At 34.2% G+C, this 22,225-nt stretch overlaps 1 protein-coding gene across 2 annotated transcripts; it reads right to left on the bottom strand.

The window, feature by feature from the left end:
* On the bottom strand, nucleotides 550–11,078 carry LOC109235173 (probable trans-2-enoyl-CoA reductase, mitochondrial). 2 transcript variants are annotated; one of them, XM_019401163.1, is made up of 9 exons: nucleotides 10,895–11,078; nucleotides 10,640–10,737; nucleotides 9,080–9,211; nucleotides 8,272–8,415; nucleotides 7,973–8,175; nucleotides 7,813–7,889; nucleotides 7,634–7,712; nucleotides 7,384–7,496; nucleotides 550–808 (listed from the first exon to the last, which is right to left on the bottom strand). In XM_019401163.1, exons 1-9 carry the CDS (start codon nucleotides 11,029–11,031, stop codon nucleotides 793–795), a joined length of 999 nt encoding a protein of 332 aa, XP_019256708.1. In that variant the 5' UTR covers nucleotides 11,032–11,078; the 3' UTR covers nucleotides 550–792. The 2 variants fall into 2 exon arrangements, with proteins under 2 accessions (XP_019256708.1, XP_019256707.1); XM_019401162.1 differs by lacking the exon at nucleotides 550–808 and adding an exon at nucleotides 6,678–7,034 and having other exon boundaries at nucleotides 10,895–11,077.

Here is a 22,225-nt window from a genome sequence, read left to right as displayed (position 1 = left end):
GAGCATCATAGCAACCTGCGGATAGCCTCAAAGCTCTTAGAAATACAGCTACTAAGCTAAAACGACAGAATATCCTTCCGCAAGGCGACGACAATAGCCCGAACAACCATGCAGGGAGAAACATCCCGCACCACATCTGTAGTATCATTACAATTACTCACTTCCCGATTTATAACCAGCGCTTCCTGTCGCATAAGATTGAATGGAAAGGAAATGAAGGCATACACCTCAAAGGGATCAAATCGCAGGATGAGGAAATCAAAAAGGGAAGTGCTCCTAATAGCCCTGTAGCCTCTCGAAGAAAAGTACAGACGTCTCCGTACCGATTCGCAAAACTCTACTAGACTTGCTCATGACTCGTGAGACCTAAGGGAACCTAGTGCTCTAATACCATGTTGTCACGACCCAAAATCCGCTAAGGGTCGTGATGGCGCCGGACACCACTGTCAGGCAAGCCAACACCAAATAACTGGTAATTTCTCGCTTGTAATAATTTTTTTGAAATCGTTTCATTTATACATAAAACAATAAGTAATGGATTTCACCGAATAAATAATGATATCTTGCACAAACTTATTATTAAACAATCCTAAATCATCCCAGAACACGGTGTCACAAGTGCATGAGCAATTTCTAGGAAACAATAGAATACAATAACCGTCCGAAATACAGATTGGACAGTAGAGAAAATATAATATAGTACACTGAAGGAAACTCTGCTGACTGCGGGTCGTCTAAGTGCAGCTCGGCTAAGTCTCCGTATCAACTATACCGCTGCGCCAAACTACGCCACTAGACATACATGTGCCTGTGCAACAAAAATGCACAGCAAGTGTAGCATGAGTACGAAAACAACGCATACCCAGTAAGCATCCCGTCTAATCTCGAAGAAGTAGAGACGAGAGGTCAACTTCGACACTTACTAGTGGTCCAATAACATACCGATAATATAGTAAATCAAGAACATTTATAAACACGGTTGTAACTCAATAGCATGAAGCAAGTAAATAATTCTTTCATTAGTAGGGAATTTCAAAATTTATTTTTCATCATTTATACAATTATCTTAAGTCAGGCAAACAAATATCCACATCTACGAATCTCAAGGCAAGCAATACAAGCATTTGCAAATCATGCCGAGGTCGTACGGCCCGATACAACAAATATTTAAACTGTGCAATGCCAGGGGGTCGAATAGCGCGAACCATAGATGAATCTATTACCCAGCTCGCGAATCATACATGCGAAGCGGTCAAATATAAATAAACACATCAAACAGTCAATCAAGAATTCATCAGGGAAATAATTACCCAAAGAAATGGCAACTTCTGTTTAACGATCAAGAAAAATGATGTTTAATTTCTTTATAAATTTATTTACCAATTCGATATGATTTAAGCAATTTAAATTGTCAATAAGGTTACAATTATTTAAGGTATAGCATGCTTCGGGTCCTAGACTACCCGGACTTAAGCATAATAGTAGCCACGCACGGACTCTCCTCACCTAGTGCATACGTAGCCCCCACAAATAGAGGCACATATCCAATTACTTCACTTATAGGGACAATTCCCTCTTACAAGGTTAGAAAGGAGACTCACTTCGCTCCGAAGTTCCAAAACCGGCTCCCAAGCCCTTCCGACAACTCAAACCAATGCCCAACGTTCCAAAGCTAGCCAATAATTATGCAAACCCATTAATATATGCTCAACTACTTATTATAATTCGATTTATAACAATTTCTAACCCCGAGTGAAAAGTTGACAAAATCACCCTCGGGCCCACGTGCCGGATTCCGAAATTTTTCGAAGATAAAGTTTTCTCATAACCTCACGAACTCAAATATATAATTTACTCTCAATTTCATGTCCAAAATTGTGGTCAAAATCCAAGAATACCAATTTATCGGTCTACCACCAAAAACCCACAATTCCTCCTAATTTCATGCTTCAGTCCATAATAAAACCATGTATTTAACTTACAAGAGGTGGAATTAACTTACCTCAAGCTTGATAATGAAATCCCTTCTCTTTAAAGGCTCCAAATCGCCCAACCAAAGTGAAAATATGAGGAAAGTGAGTCAAAACTTGATTTTTATGGTCACTTGACCGCTTCTGCGGTTTCGCAGGTGCGGCGCCAATACCGCGTATGCGGGAAAGCCTCTAGCTGCCCCAGTCTGCTTCTGCGCTGCCTAGACCGCATCTGTGATCACGTAGGTGCGGAAATTCCCTCGCACCAGCGGCCTCAGCCCCCTTCACTCCCAGCCGCTTCTGCGGTTCACCTCCTCGCTTCTGCGGGGCAGCTTCTGCGATGAAACTTCTACAGAAGCGGTTACACCAGCAACAAAAATCCCCCCTTCAGCTCCTCCTTCAAGTCTAAATCGATCTGTTAATCACCTGAAATCCACTCGAGGCCCCCGGGACCCAGTTCAATCATACCAACCAATCCCAAAACATAATGCGGACCTGCTCGAGGCCTCAAATCACATCAAACAACACATAAACCAAGAATCTCCCTCCAATCCAAGCTTAATGAACTTTAGAACTTCAACATTCGATGCCGAAACCTATCAAATCACGTCCGATTGACCTCAAACTTTGCACGCAGGTCACATTTGACATGACGGACCTACTCCAACTTCCGAAATCGGAATCCAACCCTGATAACAAAAAGTCCACTTCCGGTCAAACTTCTCAAAAACCTTCAAATTTCTAACTTTCGCCAAATGACTCAAATATGACCTACGGACCTCCAAATCCACTTCCGATCCCGCTCCCAACACCAGAACCACCATACGGAGCTATTCTCAGACTCGGAATACCAAACGGACATTGATAACACTGAAATGCACTTCAACCCAAACTTCTGAAATTCTTCCGAAATGCTAACTTACATAATAGGCGCCGAAAGGCTCTCGGATCGTCCAGAACCGGATCCGGACATACGCCCAAGTCCAAAATCATCATACGAACCTGCTGGAACCTTCGAATCCCGATTCCGAGATCGTTTACTCAAAAATTCAATCTTAGTCAATTCTTCCAGCTTAAAGCTTTCGAAAAGAGAATTTTCTTTCCAAAACAACTCCGAATTTCCCGGAATTCGATTACGACCATGCGTACAAGTCATAATACCTAACGTGAAGCTGCTTAAGGCCTCAAACTGCCGAATGACGCTCTAGAGCTCAAAACGACCGGTCAGGTCATTACATTTTATTATTTAGTTAAAAAGTCTTCTGACATTTTTAATAGTTGTTATTTGTATTATACGTAAAACAAAATTTTTTTTCTCCTTTCATTTTCAAATTAGAATTATGAGTTCTATTTTATAGATAAATTTTAGATATCTTAATTTAATTAATATATACAGTTTAATCTATTACTTGGAATTCTTTGAAATGAAAAGACCATCCTGATGCATCTTACGTGCTACTTGCGTATATATTTGTTTCGGCTTGCATGTTGACTGGCTTCTAGAATAGAGGAAGAAAATCGAAAAAAAAGAGAAAAAAAGGAAACAAGAGTGAGAGGTAGGTATTTAGAACATTCTGAAACTCTGCCGAAATTCTGAAAAAAGAAAAGTCATTTCAAAATGAGCTGAAATTTTCAGGTGCCCTGTTTTCCTGTTCCGTCAAAGCTGACCGAACTACGCGGGTCTGATTCTCACCGGATGTGAGATACGTAGGCAAACCTCATCGGTTCCGACCCCAATTTTCAAAAAAATCCAAAAATATTTTCTTTCAGTTCTTTCTTTAGAAATCCTTCATTAGAAAATTCAAAAAAAAAAAGAAGTTTTTTTTAAACTCGAAAATGGTTTCCTTCTTTCTAATGTCTTTCATACGAAAAAAAGAAAAAAATCAATAAAAATCAAAATCCAAAAATACGGGTTTCCTTCACTTTGAAGTATTTTCCAAAATAAAGAAATCCAAAAAAAGAATACTCCTTAGATGTCTTTCTTTCATAAATGTCAATAAAGAAAAAATTTTGAAAAAAATAAATTTGAAGTCCAAAAAATATTTTTGCTTTTTTTTAGAAATACTTTTTTAAAATTTTAGTTATTAATCAAAGTTCTAATTATATTTTTTATATTTTTCTTTAAATGTATTTTTTATTAAATAATTTATATTTAATAATAAAAAAATTATAAGATTTATGATTAGAATTTTTATTAATAAAATTCATATAGTGTAAATATAACTAAAATTTTAATAACTAAATTTTAAAAAAGAAAGATATCAAAAACAAATAAAAAAATTCAAGCAATGGATTAAACTATATATATTATTCTCCTATGAAAATTTTAACTATAAAATAAAACTCATAATTCTAATTTGAAAATAAAGGAGAAAAAAAATAATTTTGTTTTACGTATAATACAAAATAACAACTATTAAAAATGTCGGTAGATTTTTTAACGAAATAATAAAAAGCTTCTCTATTTTTTTTCTTTAAATGAATTCAAAAATTATAATTTTCTAATAAATATTAAATTATTTTAATTACATTGAAAAGTTATTATAAATATAAATATTAAAGATTTTATATCTAAATACATAAACAAAATAATGAAAAGAAATAAAAAATAAAAAAGAAATAGGAAAACAAAATAATGCTGTTGGAAGGAATCCAACCCTGAACCTCAAGGCCAAAACCAACTTTATACCTAGCCTTTAACCATTGCACCACCCAACACTCTAAACCTTTTTTGATACATTAAATTCTATTTATCTGCTTTTCCTACGCCATGTGAATTCAAATATAACGCTTTTATTATGGGCGCTAGACCTTAACGGGCAAACGTCCATTAAGTTATAACGCCCTTTAAAAGAGTGTTATATATAAAACGATAACTATATTTTTTTCCCTCATATTTTGGTTCTTTGAGTTCAAAAGAATCACATTTTAGTTGCGGAGTAAGTGCCTTTAATCCTTGCTTTCAAATAAGAAGAAGAAAGAAAAATGGACCTTGTTGTCATAACGTGTACGGAGAGTAGTCAGATTTTAAAAAATTTCATCCACCAATTCTTGCCACCACTGTTTTCCTCAGCGAATGGCCTACCAAATTGTTTTGCTATAATCTGGCCAACTTTTGTCGTCTCTTGTCCTTGGGCCGATTAGTCACGTCTCATTTTCTAAAAGAAAAAGAAGGTCAGAATCTTAACGTCCAGTTCTGGATTTCACCACGTGATATTTATGGTCTTTCTCCAGAACTCTTAATTATTACGATTTGACTTGAGCACAAGAAAATCGATCATTGCTATACTCGGTTCAACTCGCTTGGCCATGAGAGTTTTTTCACCTTTTTACGAAAAAATTCGCTTTTTTTTCAAAATTAAAGTTTGGCCATAAAATTTTTAATTTTCACTTGAAAATGAATTTTAAATTTTTTGATAATTTGAAAAAGTATTATTTAAAATTTTTACTCAGAGCACTCACAAAAATTCAAAACAATCTAAAATTATATTTATGTCGAAACAAAACTATAAGTTTCAAATACCATTTTTACTTGAAAAAAGAAAATTATTTTTTGCGGAATTTTACAATTCTTATGTCCAAACGCCCACTTATTCTGATTAGACTTAACCCATATTTTTACTCAACTCCTCATGTTAATGACGTTTTTGGAAATGTCTGAACTAGGGGTGTTCATAAAAACCCGAAAAACCGAACCAAACCGAAAACCAAACCAAATTAACCAAAAAAATCGATACTTTTTGGTTTGGTTTGGTTTTGGTTTTGAATTTTAAAAATCGATCAAATTTGGTTTGGTTTGGTTTTGGTTTTAATCAGAAAAAAACCGAACCAAACCGACCATAGGAGTAACTATTTCAAATTTATTATTACACCTATATATATGTATATTGTTATACAAAGTTTCAAAAAAACTATGGTAAATGTTAATAGTTTGCACTTTTAATATAATTCTTTACCTTTACATTCTAGTTTGATTGATAGTTTTCTTTTGTTTAGTGTAAGAATCCATTTCGTGTTAAAAATAACATATTTTTAATTGAGTCCTCAAATTATTCATCACTATTTGATTCAATTATCATCAATATATCTTGGTAAATAATAGATTTCTCAAAGGGCAATTGATTTGATAGTGTTACATTGAAAATGTGGTCGCGGGAATATGTGTTTGGTAGTGTATATCTTATATTTAAGAAAAAACCGACAAATAACCGAAAAAATCGAAAAACCGACATAAACCGAATCGAGAAAAACCGACTTTCTTGGTTTGGTTTCTTTTAAGGGAAAACCGATCCAAACCGAACCATGAACACCCCTAGTCTGAACTAGATAAAATATTACTCCATCTGTTTTAATTTAAATAACTTACTTTGGTAGGACATGAAGCATAAAAAAACAATAAAAAATAATAAATTTGTAATATTAAATAGGTTACTATATTTGTGTGACTATAAAATATTTAAAATTTGTTTGGCTATACAAAGTTATTCTTTCGTTAAAAAATTATGCTAATTTACTTATATTCTGTTTAAAAGGACGATATATTTATAAAAATATGTTCAGATTTATAGTTTAGATTGTTCCAAAATATGTAGCGCTATTCATAAGCTAAATTATTTGAATAAATTCTCACATGTGTTATTGCGAATGCTGGAAGCTTCGAATTTATAACCCTGCCCTAAATATTCTTGTCAAATAAAAACTGGATACTTAAATAAGAATTGAGGAAATACTACTACATGGATAACCTATATCAGTACAATGGAATCACTGAAAATTTGTCCCTTTGCCATTTGGCAAGAAAGCATATGAAAATTACAGCAAATTAATATAGATGAGATTAAAAAGTAGATCTGATTATTTAAAATGAAAAATATAAACCCAAGCTCAGTGGAAAAATATTGTCAGATTGTTACATTACATAATATAAGTGAAACCTTGAATTTTCTTCACTTCTAATCTTAAGTTACTAGTTAGAACTTAAGAACTTGTTTCTTTCGACTTCCTTGTTTCCCCATTGCCTTTTCAAGAGCTGTATGAAAATCATTAAAAGGTACTAGCTCCATCCTGTATTAAATATTTCAACACATTAATATCAGTACATTGTACACTGTTCATTTAATGTTACTTACACTTTATTAAAATAATATGTAAAGCGAAAATCAGAAGTCCTCCATATCAAGTGATACTTGAATTACTCAGTAGTATTTCGCCACAATCCTAGTTGGCGAAAATAGCTTATAAATAAAAAACGCTCAAACTACCCCTACTCGAAGGGAAAAAAATCTCAAGTCGATTAACTATATACTCCGTATTATTATAATTTAACTTTTGTGCATCGATAAAGTAACATAATTTTTAAATTATAAGTTCGTATATATATATATATATTGAGAGAGAGGGCGAGAGATCGTACTCATATTTCAATCTCCCGGCACGAGCAAGGGCCAAGAGATAATCAATCGAACACCTATATTGTGCTTGGTCTAAATTCTTTTCTTGCAGCCAGAATCCTCTCAAGGAAATATCCTACAACCAAAAAAAAAATGTTGAAAAAAAAAAAATCCTAACAACATTTCAATATTCTTTCTCCAACCAAGTACGTAATTAACAATCCAAAAAATTATGTAATGTTTAAATTTAATATTTGACAGTTTGAAACTAACCTTGAAAATGAAAGATGAAGTAGATATAGTAATAGGTTTCTTTGACATCCCTCCATATGTAACCATAGTGCCACCTTGCCTGAAATTTCAATGTAATATGTTAATTTTCTTTATAACAGAAAAGTGAAAACTTAACCTTAGAACAAAAAACCAAATTAAATTAATAAAAGGTGTCTCACCTTAATAATTTTATGACTAAAGTAGCAGCATTGCCACCAATACAGTTCAAACCCAAGAGAGGTTGAGGTATATCATCCTAGAACATGCATCCACATAAATAACACTGGAAATTAGTCATTGTTACGATATAAATTAATTTGTGTTCTGGTATAACCATACCAGGAGACTTTTAATAGATTTCACATCCAATTCACTCTCAGTAAACACAATATCAGCACCAAGTTTCATTAATTTTTCTTTAACTTCATCAGATCCAGGCTTATCTCTTATGACATTAATGCTATGAATTCCACGAACTCGAGCTAGCTGAATAACACATTGTCCCACAATACTTGTTGCTCCATTTTGCACAATTGTGTCTCCTATTTAATTTGTAGAGAGAGTAGTTAATAAAAAAATTAGATGGTTTGAAGCAAGAAAACTAAAGTAATTAAAGAGTTTTTAGGAATTAATTAAACCTGGTTTTAAAGCCACAAAGTCCTCGAGCATTCTCAAGGCACTCAAAGGATTAACAGAACATGTGGCAGCATATTCAATTGGGGTGCTTTTATCAATTTTGTACCATAAACTTTGGTCTTCTACAACGTAGGTCTGCCATGTACCTGAGTAGATACATAAATAATACAAATGTCACTGCAAATTACAGAATTTAGAGTTAGTGAATTTTGTTGTTTATGTATGTGTCAATAATTTGAAGGGGAGCCCCCTAGAAAAGTTATCTTCGTATGACCTGTAGGTTATGGTTCGAGCCGTAAACTTAGCTACTGATGCTTGCATTAGGGAAAAGTGCTTAAATTCGTATGCGAGATGCTTCGTGCACCGAACTGTCCTTTTATATGTGTCAATAATATTTTCGCACAAACACACTACGTATAAAGTCTGAGATAGACATAGTGGGTTCTGTCGAACCTATTGCGTCTAGTCTAACAACGTGATATCATTGAGCTTTATGATCAGAGGCGGATCCACAAGAAAAATAGTGGATTATTTCATATTCGATTAAACATCTTTTTATTAAAATAATCGAGAATATGCACACACTAATAAGGGTTGTGGTGGAGTGAAAATACTATTGCATCCTTGACATGTAGTTTCAGATTCGAGCCCCGGAGAGTCGTAATAATTAGGGAGTGTTTTACTCTTTCCAACACAAATTCGGATTTAACCGAGCCCTAATACGGATACCGAGTGAAAAACCCAAAAAAAAAAAGGAATAATGTGCACCCATTTCAAAATTTGAATCCATTTAACAACATATAAAAGTACCTGGAAGATATGCAGAATGAATAACCAAATCTCCATGGGAAAGAGTCTTAACTGCAGAGCCAACAGAATGTACTTCTCCAACCCCTTCCCATCCCCCAATTGTTGGTACTTGTGGCCGTACTGGATAAACTCCTGTTATATATGCAATAATTCTCTAAAATTTATGGGGTTGGTGGGACAATATCTATTCTAATAAAATTACTATTACAGATAATAAGAAGAAAAACAGTTGTAGTAATAAAGCTTTTGATGCCAAAAGACTAGTTAAATCAAGTTTAGTGAAATTATTAGTAGGTTATTGGTTTTGTCTAATCGTAAAAATGTTTACAGGATAGTGGATATCATATTACACAATAATAGCTAGTCACTTCATTTGGCCATTAATTTGTATAATCCTGGAAACTTAGACATGATAACCCTAATTACTTTTAGCCAAAAAAAAAAAAAAAAACCTAATTACTGAGGTAAAAGAAGCTAATCTAGTGAAAGCAAACTTTTAATTTATATCATGTGCATCAAAGAGAAAACAGAAAAGCAAAACTCAAAAGGAGGAACTTTAAGCATTTTCCTCTTTATGCAGTTGATTTGCTAAACTGCAATTTTTCTTTGTGCGATATATGATCCCACCTAAATTTTCACGCTCTACATATGCGTAGAAAATTTTTAACCACGCAAAAACATCCCGTAACTAGCTATTCCAGTTTTCCTTTTTTCTTTTTTCCCAAATTTCATTTTTTGAAGTTTCTTGGCCAATGAAAATATTTTTCAAAAAATATATAATTAAAAATTAATAATTAACTAACTGAAGAGTGGTTTGAAGGAAAAATTGAGTCTTAGAAATTAATATAAGATCCAAATATTAGCTAAAGCAAGTAATATGAAATTAAAAGTTAAAATTATTATAAAAAAATATTTTCGCTCGTAAGGCAAGTCATTTTTATTTTCTGAAAGCGAGCATTTTCTGGTAGTCAAACACTAGAAAAATGACTCACTGAAAAATACATAACATTTTCACAAAAAATATTTTTCTTCTTACAAAACACATCCTAGGGGTCAGATCTCAAGGACACAAAAAATGCAATGTGATTTATTTATACTTGTCCTAGCATTGGAAGCCAAAGTTATCTGATCAAGTGTGGAGCAAGAATTTAGGTTAAGGATTCAGCTGATCAATAGCTTTGGTTAAAACTCATTATTTTTATTAAAAAAAATTATTGAATATCTATAAATTATTAATTTAAAATCAATAACTTAAAACGACTAGAATCATAAATAGTAAGCTTCAGCTTCACCTCTTTTAATCTAATATTTGTGAACTAATTATAAATAGCAAGTAATGACATGAACGAGCAACAGAGCTAGGGAACCGAAACTCCTTGGTCGGGAAATTATACTCTGTATATAAAGTTAATTTTTTTTGTGCATATATGAGATGTTGAATCTCCTTGGCTTCTCCGTATATTTAATTTTATTTTATTTTTTAAACACTTTTGATAAATTCTAGTTCCGCCACTGATGCAACCACCACACAGTTCGCCAAATAAACCCAAGTTATCAAACCTTCTATTCTGTTAATATCGGCAGGGTTGATTGGAGCTGCGAGCATTCTTACACAGACGTCGTTCTCCGTGATCTTCACCGGCGGAATTTCAGTCACTCTGCAGAAAAGATTTTCATTTTAAAAATGCAAAAATACACCAGACAAAAGCATTTCTACTTGTACAGTATGAAATGGCCGGCAGTACGTAGTACATTTGAAAAATAAAAGTATGAACAGTGTAAAGCTAGAACAGGAACGTGTATGTTGCAACGGACCTAGTGACGGTGTCAGGGGGGCCGTGTTGGTCGTAGACAACGGCCGTAGAAGGCGGAGACACGGCGGCCGGAAAATCTACGATGGAGTTTTGTTTATCATGGCAAAAGGGAACGTAATGTGAACGTTGCGATAACATTATTTCCTCTCTCTCTCTCTCTAGTGTTTGTACTCAATTGCTAAGATTGGAGAAGTGTTGGTACTTAAATAGTGGTAAGCAAGAGATTCGCTGAAACCTACCACTGATTTTTATTTAACAATACACAAAACATTTTGCTAGTATTGGACAAAAATTTGATTGAAACTTGAAAAGAAAAGAGTTTTTGAAACTGTGTTGAAAAATAATTTTTAGAAGTTGAAGTTGCGTTTGGACATGCATTTTATTTGAGAAAAAGTCAGAAGTTTTGTTAGTGGAGGAAAAATTTTCACCCAAAAACTGCCGTAAACCAGTTTTTGAAAACTTGAATCTTTTTTTCTCAAAAACTGATCATACTCAGTGGATCCAATGAACAAACAATATTTTCAAAACAGTTTTGGAAAAAAAATCATCAAAATTTATGGCCAAACAGAAGTTTTTCGCGATTGGTTACTCTTTCGATCTTATTTTATACTAGTACTAGTATTACTTATGATGGTATTTAACTGAATACTAAATTTGTGATGCTAATTTCTATATACTATATACATTTTTATACTTAAAATAGTTTAACTTTAAAAATTTCATTTAATGAGTTGATTTATAGCTACAAAATACCTATGACTCACATTTTGGTTACAAATTCTGAAAGTCTTTTTTTCTTCATAAACTATGGCCCAATTAAACTGCATCACATAAAATAGGATCGCGTGTGTAGAAATTACTAACAATGGAATAAAATGTTAAAACGGTTTTAGTTGATTGAAAAGTTAATTAATAATATAAATAAACTATATCATAAAAATTTAAAATGTGAATCCTTAAGAAAATTAAAATAGCGTCAAAAGTTTTGAACGAACTCAGATTTAAAGAAATGTCATAAAAAATTGACAAATAGACTTTACTTTTAACTATATTTTACACATAAAAAATGTGGTTTATTAAAGAAGAAATTACACTCTATGTCACTTGGCCCACTATCCTAATAAAATACAGTCCATATTTTCCCTTCTTACCCGGTATGGCCCAGTTCTATACTGTTGAAAATTTTTTTTCACTGATTAGCCCTCGCCGCTCACACTCTTTTTCAGACTTTCTCCCCACCCCACTTTCTCTTTCATTTTCAATCTTTTGCTCTTTCTCTGTCTCTTTCTCTCTCTCTGGCAAAATAGTCGAATTCTTCTTCAGATTTTCTTGCTCCGTTCATTATCTTCCTCTTCCACAAAATAATTTTGTTGAACAATCCACACCGGATCTATCTTTTGTAGTCTTTTTCTTTGAACTGGAGTTAGCAGCCAGTGGTTTGGGATGTTTTTCAGCTTCACTTGAGTCCAACCAACTGCGAGGATTGCGATTATAGACGGGCCAGTTGGGGATGGTGACAAGGGCAGTAAAGACAACACCACCAGCATATGTTAACAGCATAGTCTGAAACGATCCCAACGCATAGCCTTTCTTCTTCTTCTTCTCACTTTAAATAACTTCTGAAGGGAGGAAGAATGATGTATATGTTGTATATACATATATATACTTTGTATAATCATGTATAACCATGTATATTGTGGGTATTCTCATAGTTATACAGAATCATACATGATTATACACAATTATACAAGATTATACATGATTATATTTGTGTGTATAACAATGTATATAAGGTGTTTAATAATGTAAATTTTTATTTTTTCCAGTGAAATAAGAATTTCCCTTGCAAAACTTTAGATTTTACAAAAAAAATATAAAAATAAAATTATAGACTCTAAGGATGAATATATTTTTATTTTTTACTTCAACTTGCTGATATTGTTTACTATACAGAGGGAAGTAAAAAATAAATAAGAATGAAAATGGAAAAAGGGTAAAGATAAAAGTGAAAGAAAAAAAGTGAAATCTGATTTAGGCGTGATTTTGGGTGTAGTTGATGAAGTTGTGGGTTAGGCGCTGAAATTATTTGTGGGCTACCGCATGAAAACTGTATTTGTGAGTTAGGCGGCCGAAAAGTGCTTTCCCCAAGTGTACTTATGTGAAATTATCCCATTCAAATATATTTTTATGAGCGCTCTACCTTAACGGGCAAACGTCTGTTAAGGTATAACGCCTTTTAAAAGAGTGTTATATATAAAAAGATAACTATATTTTTTCCCCCATACATTTTGGTTCTTTGAGTCCAAAAAAACCATATTTTAGTTCCGGAGTAAGTGCCTTTAATCCGTGCTTTCAAATAAGAAGAAGAAAGAAAAATGGACTTTGTTGTCATAACGTGTACGGAGAGTAGTCAGATTTTAAATCTCCAGTATATTATGCTGAGACTTTCTATGTTGCAGTAAAATAGTGGCTATTTTTTAATGACTTTACAAACGTTGTCTATTTTTTAATTATCAGTCTGAAAACTGGCTAGCTCGTGCAATTTTTACCACTATTCAAATCGTATGAAGAAAGCACACTATACCAATTTACCAATTTATAAAAGCAACCATAGGAAACCTCGAATAATTTGATTTATGCCAAGTCATCAAATAGCACCCCACGTGTTTTAAATGATTTTGAAAGTAGATCACACGTTTTCTCCCAATAGTACGTCTTAACCCCTAAAGTTTCTATTACTTTATTTGAGCCCCGGAACTCTCTGCAGATTACAGCTTCCGCGTACAGCCATCACATCTCCACTTTCCTTTTTTGACAAACTTTAACGTACAATCTATAGTGATGGGGCAAACAGTTTTGGAAAAAGGAATCAAAGTAAGATTTAAGACAGATGTCGTGTTCTTAATTATGTCCCCCTCGAGTCCATGCATGCAATAATTCTGGCCTCATACTTTGCAATACGTTAATTCCATTAGTTTTATAATAAAACAAAGAGGTAGGAAAAAGATTTTGTGTTGACATGTTTTAACATTTCTGGTTTATCTCAAATTGATTTTATGTACTACTTTTGTTCTTAAAATGAAACCTTTACACGTTTACAATTCTTTAACCAAAAGTTTTAACGAGTCTCACTTTCTGTTGCTCCTTCTCTTTGAAAACTTTCTTTTCTTTTCTTTTCTTTTTTCATTTACATGCATGATGCAATATACAAACCTCATACAACTAGTGTGGACAATATTTTATACTGCAGAATTCAACATTTACGCTAGAAATTTCATCAACAATATTCAAAATTTAGTGCGTGTATGACAAAATTAATATTTAACCAACGTATACATTATTCTTTTCAGGCAAAAGTCATGTAATTCGAATATAAATTCTTCAAATTTTTTAACGTACAATCATATTATATAAAAGGTAATATAACTCATCGTAGTAAATAATTTAAAATATTTAAAAAGAGTTTGAGTAAATTGTAGTTAAAGAAAAAACTTAGTGTCCAAATAGTACACTTTCAGAGAAAATGGGATGAAGGGTAGTATTATTTACTGTCTAATTTGCACCGTATTTTCGTTTCTCAAACCGAAAAGAGAGAGATGAAATATAGCACATGCACTATCTTGTTTTTTTTGGTATAATTATTTGATATTCGAAATTTATTGGTTTAACTAATGCAGATTCATATCGTAAAGGAGGAACACCATTTACCAGGGATTTTTTCTATTTCTAAATCTCGAAACCAAAACTTTCGATTAAAAATTGAGGAATATCATTCATCTCATTTAGTAAAAGCCTCTTGCTTACCTACTTCTTCTTCTAGCCAGAATTATAAGCAAAAATATCCCCGTGGCAAAGCCTAATAATTGGAGCAAAGTCAATAAATTAAATATGGAATGTATGTAAGTAAAGATCCATATACATGCCTAAAACATTTTTCCAATTTGAGTTAAGATGCCAACTATCACATTCAATTTGAATGGACTACTCTTGTTCACTGCAAAAGTTAAAGATAAGCAAATGATTCCTACAAATGCTTTTTTTTTTTTTTTGGTTCCCATTCGGTGACTGATAACCGCATTGAAGCCCGATTATATTCGCATTCGCACCGCGTAGGGCCGCGCTCCTTACCAAGGATTTTTCCATACCCAGGGCTCGAACTCGAGACCTCTGGTTAAGGGAAGAGCAATCTCATCCACTGCACCACATCCTTTGGTGGTTCTTACGAATCCTTAGAACTTGGCTGTTTCAACCAGAATACTGTTTAAGTTTTGTTTACCCTTTAAAATGGGTGACAATTAAATTTGTATGCGTTTTAAAAGATATGTCACTTAATTTAATACGAATGATCTATCAACAAAAAATAATTAAAGTAAAGAGAAGCAAAACGATCAAACCAAGTGTGATGTACAATTAAGCCGGCCTTTGGGTGAACACTGAAACTTGACCTCGGCCAAACCCACGATACGAGCTCGGTTGCAACTAAATAATTGAGCAGCTAAAGAACACTATGAACAGTAACTAGAGAACAAAATGGGCTTTTATTGCTTTGATATGCGTGCCAACAGTGATTTTAAAATGAAAAAATTCTCCCATTTATATAATAGGGGAGTTTCAATTCTAGTAAAAGTCTAAAATAAGTAAAAATCTTCTTTTCTCGGTAAATGTTGGTTTGCAGTTGATATCGGGCGGGATTCGCACCGTAATATCCGGTTGATGGCGGATATTACGGCTTCCCGCTTATCGTACTTAACCGTTTTTTCCCTTAGTCTCGCACCTTCACTCTGTTGTCCCAACTAATAAGAGTAGGAAGATTCCAGCTTTGAATCTTGTGATTGACGGTGATCATTTCTCCCGGACCCGATGTTTTTCCGTACTCGGTCCCAGTTGCACCATTCGTCCTCCCCGGATTCAGAGATGTGGAACCCCTCGTTTTTACTCGAGGTCATACCAGATCGTGCTTCCCTCTCGTTTCTTTACCGGGGAATCGGGGGTAATTTTATCCCAGATTTTACCCGCAGACAAGTTTGTTCGTCAGTAAATTTTAAAATACAAATCTTTTAAGCTCAATTTTCAAAGAATTGTTTTACTTCCTTCTGTCATACTATGTGTAGTACTGTATTTAAAAAAGAATTATATTTCTATATCTTTTTAATGAATTTTTTTATAACCTTACAAGTGCTATGATATACTTAAAAGACAAAATCTTCGTTTCTCTATTAAATTTTGTGTCAAGTCAAACTTTTACAAATAAAGTAAAGCAGAGATAAAATCTACATAAGTTAATTATATCTTAGAAGTTTATTATGTTATGCACCAATTCAAGTTATTCACCCTTTTTTCTCTCATTGGAAGAAATCATAGCGGAAAAACAAGAACTGGAAAAAAAAAATGTAAAAGTGAAAACAGATACTAAAACTTGTTTAATTTGCATTTTTATTTGTTTTATATATTTACAGACTTGGTAAATTTAGTTTTTGTTCAAAATAAATGAAGTATGAGTACCTTTAAATTTAAAGTAGTCTAACACCTTAAAGTGCCTTCTTTAACATATAAAAAGTCCAAACGTCTTCATTAACAACTACTCTTATTTTATATCGCGGGTTTAATACTTTATTATTTATATATGTAGTTCCTAATACTGTAATATTCTATTTTTCCAATATTTAAAGAGGTATAGAGGGTATTTGGATTGGCTTAAAAGCTGGTCAAACCAGCTTAAAAGCACTTTTTGGCTTATTTGAGTGTTTGGCAAACACAAAAAGTGCTTTTAAGTAGGTGCTTTTAAGCCAAAATAAGTCAAAAGCAACATTTTATATTATAAGTAATATTCCACTTACATTTTATATTATACCATTTAAGCAATATTCCACTTGATGTGACTTAAGAAAATACATATATACCATTTATGTCTAATTTAGAAGTCTTTATTCTTCCAAAAAGTAAACTAAAGATTCTAGACTACAAAAATAATTGAAGCAGCAAAATTCAAAAGAAAAAAACGACAAAAAGAAATTTAATATTGCCTCCTTCCGCTACACCACCTAGACACCTACCCCTGCCACCACTTAAATCACCGTAGTCTGCTTCACCAACCACCCGTAATGCCTTTCTCTATGATTGGTCGGTGTGTCCGAATTCCCCTTTTTATTATTCTTATTATTTTTGCCTACCACCATGCATTGCTCATATCGCGACATACACAAGAATACTGGTGACTGTATTTATTTTTATTTTCTAATATCCCTAAATTTATTCATATTGTCACGCCACGAATCTGGGTCTGGACGTAACATGGCACCCGATACCTAACTACACGTGACCGACTGAACCAACTGGCTGGCTAAATCAACATGTGATATCATAACATATTAAATGCAGAAGATAAACTAGCACATGCTGATATACTGAAAGTTTGAATGATATAAATCAAAAGGCGGAAACACTAATATAATTCTGGAACATATCTGTAGCAAACATTGCTTAACATGAAAAGCATGCGACTCTGTCTAACTGTTACTCTAGTCTATGAAGCCTCTAATGAAGTACTGAAAATACTGACTATTTGTAAATACTGAAAGACTGCAAAGAAATGATAATGCCCCGAAAGAACTGGGGCTCAACAAATAACTGGTACAAGAATCCTAGCGCTCTGAATCTTCAACCGGTAAATCATTGCCTGCATCGTGAGATGCAGGCCCCGGGCAAAAGGGACATCAGTACATTTGAATTGCACTGGTATGTAAAGCAACTGAAAGAAAGAATTGTAAATGTTGAAACTGAAACTGAGCTAATAATAGAGAACTAATAACTGATATCTGAAATGATAACTACTGAAACTGAAACTGCATTGATAACTTTTAACTGATAACTGAAATGATAATTGATAAATAATAACTTAAATGATAACTGATAACTGATAATTGATAACTGAACAAAGGAAGTAAGGATATGAATACTCCCTCTTCTGAATGATGAACAACCTGTTTTGTCTGAATAAACTACGGCCTCGGGCCCGATATATATGTGCACAAGCTACGACCTCAGTCCCAAGTATACGTATACATAACTACAGCCTCGGGCCAAAAATGCATAAAGCATAAACTACGGCCTCAGACCCAAACATACATAAAGCATAAACTACGGCCTCAGGCCCAAATATGCATAAAGCATATAAACTATGTCCTCAGGCCCAAATACAGGTGTGCAACATTCAGGGATTTGAATTCAGGAACTGAGAATCATACTGCAATATGTGATGCTGAAACACCGAATCATATTGAGTTACATGACACAAGAATACAAAATAGGACTAGATTGAGACATGTACTCTTGAACTGATTATGAAAACTAAAACTTCAATTGTTTAAGATATGCTGAGTAATCTAGACTGAGACTCATGGGCATCAAGCCCAAGTCTATATTGATTATGCACTTAGCTCACAACATTCAGAATGAAAGTCATGAACGAGTTACGAAGCTAGAGAATAGAAGTTCTGCAACTATTCAAGGAATTAGGCTTAACTATAATTCTGAGGTAGGTAGTAACGTCGTAAAAGAAACATAGTGTAGCGGAATCATTAACATTCCCAAACATAGAGAGTTAGCCTCACATACCTTAACTTCCTGCTCTTGAGCATAGTACAACATTCGCCAACCCTTTTAACTTTTAAAAATCTATACCAATACAAGTCAAAGGAATCCCATATTAGCAATAGTCTCATATTTTGGTCACTTAGGCAATTTTCCAAATACTTGGTGGGCATAAAACTTTATTTCCCTTATTAATGGTGTTTCTACACCCAACAACCCATTCTCTTGCTCATAGATAAATTCTTTTTTCTCAATTTGCTATAATCAATACCATTCTTCATCACCCATAAGATAAACAAAATCCTTAATAAATAATCAACAACTCAAACCTATAATAGCTCATATTTTTCTATCAAATCTATCAACTCAAATCTCATGAACTTAGAGTCTATAATCACTAATCCAAAGCTATAATCAATTAGAGGGTGAAGGTATTACCTTTTGACGTCCAATCCTCTTAAATTCGAGTTATAGGGTTTCTTCTCTCAACAATGATGTCTCAATCAAATATCCAATGATTTGGAGGGTTTACCCATGTTAATAAGGTGTTGGGGAAATTAAATTAACTTACCTTGGATGGTGGAGGGACCTTTGAGGAGTTAGGTTCGTGAGAGCATCCCTTTCTAGAGCAAGTTTTTGTGTTTTGAGGTGTGGGGGACGAAGCAGGGCCTTAAAAATGACCCCCCGAGTGCGCTCCCGTGCACCTGTACGCGTAGTAGGGCAGTTGAACTGCCACAAGTGCGCGGCCGTGCACGGGACCATCTGGGCGCGCACCTAGGCGCGCATACTGCATATTGTCCAGTAAAACACACATAACTTTTTGCTCATAAATCCGTTCGGGCTTCATAATATATCGTTGGAAAGATATTTCAATGGGATGCAACTTTCATGTTTTATGTTTTCCAAACTTCCTTAGATTTGTATGACATACTGCTGGAATACGGACCTTTCGTAAACTTAGTCGATTATATCGAATCTTATGCATCCATTCTTCGTCTTGATTGCAAAACAACTCTTTCAACCCATATTTATCCTGATAGGACTTCATATGTCTAAGATATCATATTAATACTCATTTAACACATCCACACCTAGTCTGAATTACGGCGTGTTACATTAGCTCCCCCTTGGGATCATTCGTCCTCGAATGATTGTCCTAACTGTAACTACGACTAACGCTAGACCTTAAATGGGTCCGTTGGAAACATGAACTTTCATGAACACTTGCATACTAAACTTAATGAATACATGATTACTCAATTGCTGAGATACTGAGCTGAATGACTATTGCATTGACTGAATACTGAGTTGACTGAATACTGAAGGGCATGGAGATTATAATACAAGGTCTGAATGAAAAGGTTAGTTACCTTCAACATTTCACCAAAACACCCACCGGCTATAATAGCATAACACAAGCCTCATAGGGCATCATAATGCGCATAACATTAAATCTACACGTGAACACTGGTCTGCCATGGATATGTGAATAGTGAACTAACATGGATATATGAATATTGAACGGGCACGAATATTTGAGTATTGAACTAACATCAATATCTGAGTACTAAGCTGGCATGAATATTTGAGTACTTGACTGACATGAGTATCTGAGTACTGAACTGACATGAGTTTCTGAGTACTGGAAACTTGAATGTCATAACATGACACGTGAAATACTAGGTGTACAACCGCTAATTCTGGTGGCAACTCCAATTCATAAGCTATTTGTCCGAACTTTCGCAGGATTCTATATGGCCCAATATAGCGGGGACTAAGCTTTCCTTTCTTCCCAAATCTTTAACACCTTTCATAAGCGAAACTTTCAAAAATACCCACTCATGAACTTGACACTATAGGTCTCTATGTCGAACGTATGAGTAGGACTTTTGGCGACTTTGAGCCGTCTTCAAATGCTCTTGAATCAACTTGGATTTCTCTATAGCCTGATAGACCAAATCTAGTCCCAATAACTCTGATTCACCAACTTCGAACTAACCAATTGGCAATCTACACCTTCACCCATACAGAGCTTCGTACGGTGCCATCTTGATACTAGAATTATAGTGTTATTATTAGCAAACTCAATGAGAGGTATGTGATCATCCCAATTACCTTTAAAATCAAGGATATATCCTCAAGTGTCTGAATAGTGCGCTCTGCCTGGCCATCTTTCTGAGGATAAAAAAACCTATGCTGAGGATTATACATGTGTCTAATTCTTTTTGAAGGGTATTTTAAAAGTTCGTTGTAAACTGAGCACTATGATCTAAAATGATAGAAAATGGAGTCCCATGCACTCCGACGATTTCTTGGATGTACTACTTGGCATAATCCTCTACTAAATTTGTAGTCTTCACTAGCAGGAGGTGAGCTGACTTGGTAAGTCGATCAACAATCACCCAATCAAATCATGATTTCAGTATGAGCGAGATGATGCTGTTATAAAGTCCATATTTACCATCTCCACTCGAGAATATGTGTATTCAGTGGTAAAACATTGGGCTTTCTTCTACTCGACTTTCACTTACTGACAATTTGGACACTTGGCCACAAAGTCTACGACGTTCTTTTTCATGTCGTTCCACCAATAAATCTCCTTGAGACCTTGATACCTCTTTGGGGAACCTGGGTGGGTAGAATATCTTGAATTACGGGCTTCTAACATGATCCTCCCTCTCTAAGTCTATCTATGTTTGGAAAACACAATCCGTCTTGGTACCTCAAAGTATCATCATCTTCCCCTTGTTCAAAAGCCATCATCTTATGCTTGTGAATCATATCTTTCACCTGCAACAAGTAGGGATCATCAAACTGTTTCTCCTTCACTTCGGCTAAGGAGGAACAAGTCTTGTTCTGGACAACAACTCCACCATCTTCGGTGTCCGAAAGTCGAACTCCTAGCTTGGCAAAGCGGTGAACTTCTTTCACCACACTTCTCTTGTCTGCCTCAAAAATGAGCTATACTTCCCATACTTAATTATCTGTTTAAAGTAATTCATGAAAACACTTATAGTATTGTTGTGAGCTAAGTCTTTGACTAGTACACCGAAGATTAGAGTCTCGTGCAATGGCACTACCCTCGTGATACATAACTAGCATGATTTTATAGTTTTTTTATATCCCATGCCAACTATGTGGGTTTCAAATATCCTACTGGACTTACTAACAATTATCACATCTCTCCCTTAAACCAAAGGTTAAGGTCTTGTACTTGCAGATCCTTTTCTTTTGTTAGGATCCGAACAACTTTCCTTATCTTCTACAATTCCTTGCACTTTACGTCAATGATGACTCATCTTCCGACTTACTTCTGAGCAATCGTTATTACTAGGAAAAACTAAATTACTTACATAAATAGAAAGCTAATGTATTCACAACTATCATATACAATCTTAGTGATTTAACTCTGCTCACTCTGTCAATCTTGGGGAAACCTCTTTTAGATAACTCTTAAAGGCTATTCTTCTATATTTTGCACTCTTACTGCTAGCTGTTTTTTTTTTCTTCCATTGTCACAGCACTTCGGGTTTAACTTAAACTCTTTGGGTTCTAACACGTGGTCGGTATTTCAAACCTTCATACACTCATTAGAGTTAACCTGGCTAAATAAATCAAATCGTAGCTCTACTAGCTCTGTTGAAATTGCTAATTCACTATATCTACTTGCTTACTTACTATTCTTTTACTAACCATCTTCTAGCATCATGTTTTCTTGAACTGCTTTGAATAACTAAAGTGA

Source organism: Nicotiana attenuata, chromosome 12, assembly GCF_001879085.1.
Source record: "Nicotiana attenuata strain UT chromosome 12, NIATTr2, whole genome shotgun sequence".
Classification (NCBI taxonomy): Eukaryota; Viridiplantae; Streptophyta; class Magnoliopsida; order Solanales; family Solanaceae; genus Nicotiana; species Nicotiana attenuata.
This window is presented reverse-complemented; position numbering and strand designations above follow the sequence as displayed.

What these genes read in the sequence shown, in the direction of transcription:
- LOC109235173 (XM_019401162.1), bottom strand. Translation starts at nt 11,031, where the DNA reads ATGTTATCGCAACGTTCACATTACGTTCCCTTTTGCCATGATAAACAA. An exon ending in TTAGTCATAAAATTATTAAG is followed by an intron (nt 7,713 to 7,812) that starts GTGAGACACCTT and finishes TTGAAATTTCAG; the next exon opens with GCAAGGTGGCACTATGGTTA. An exon ending in GCCGGGAGATTGAAATATGA is followed by an intron (nt 7,035 to 7,383) that starts GTACGATCTCTC and finishes TATTTAATACAG; the next exon opens with GATGGAGCTAGTACCTTTTA.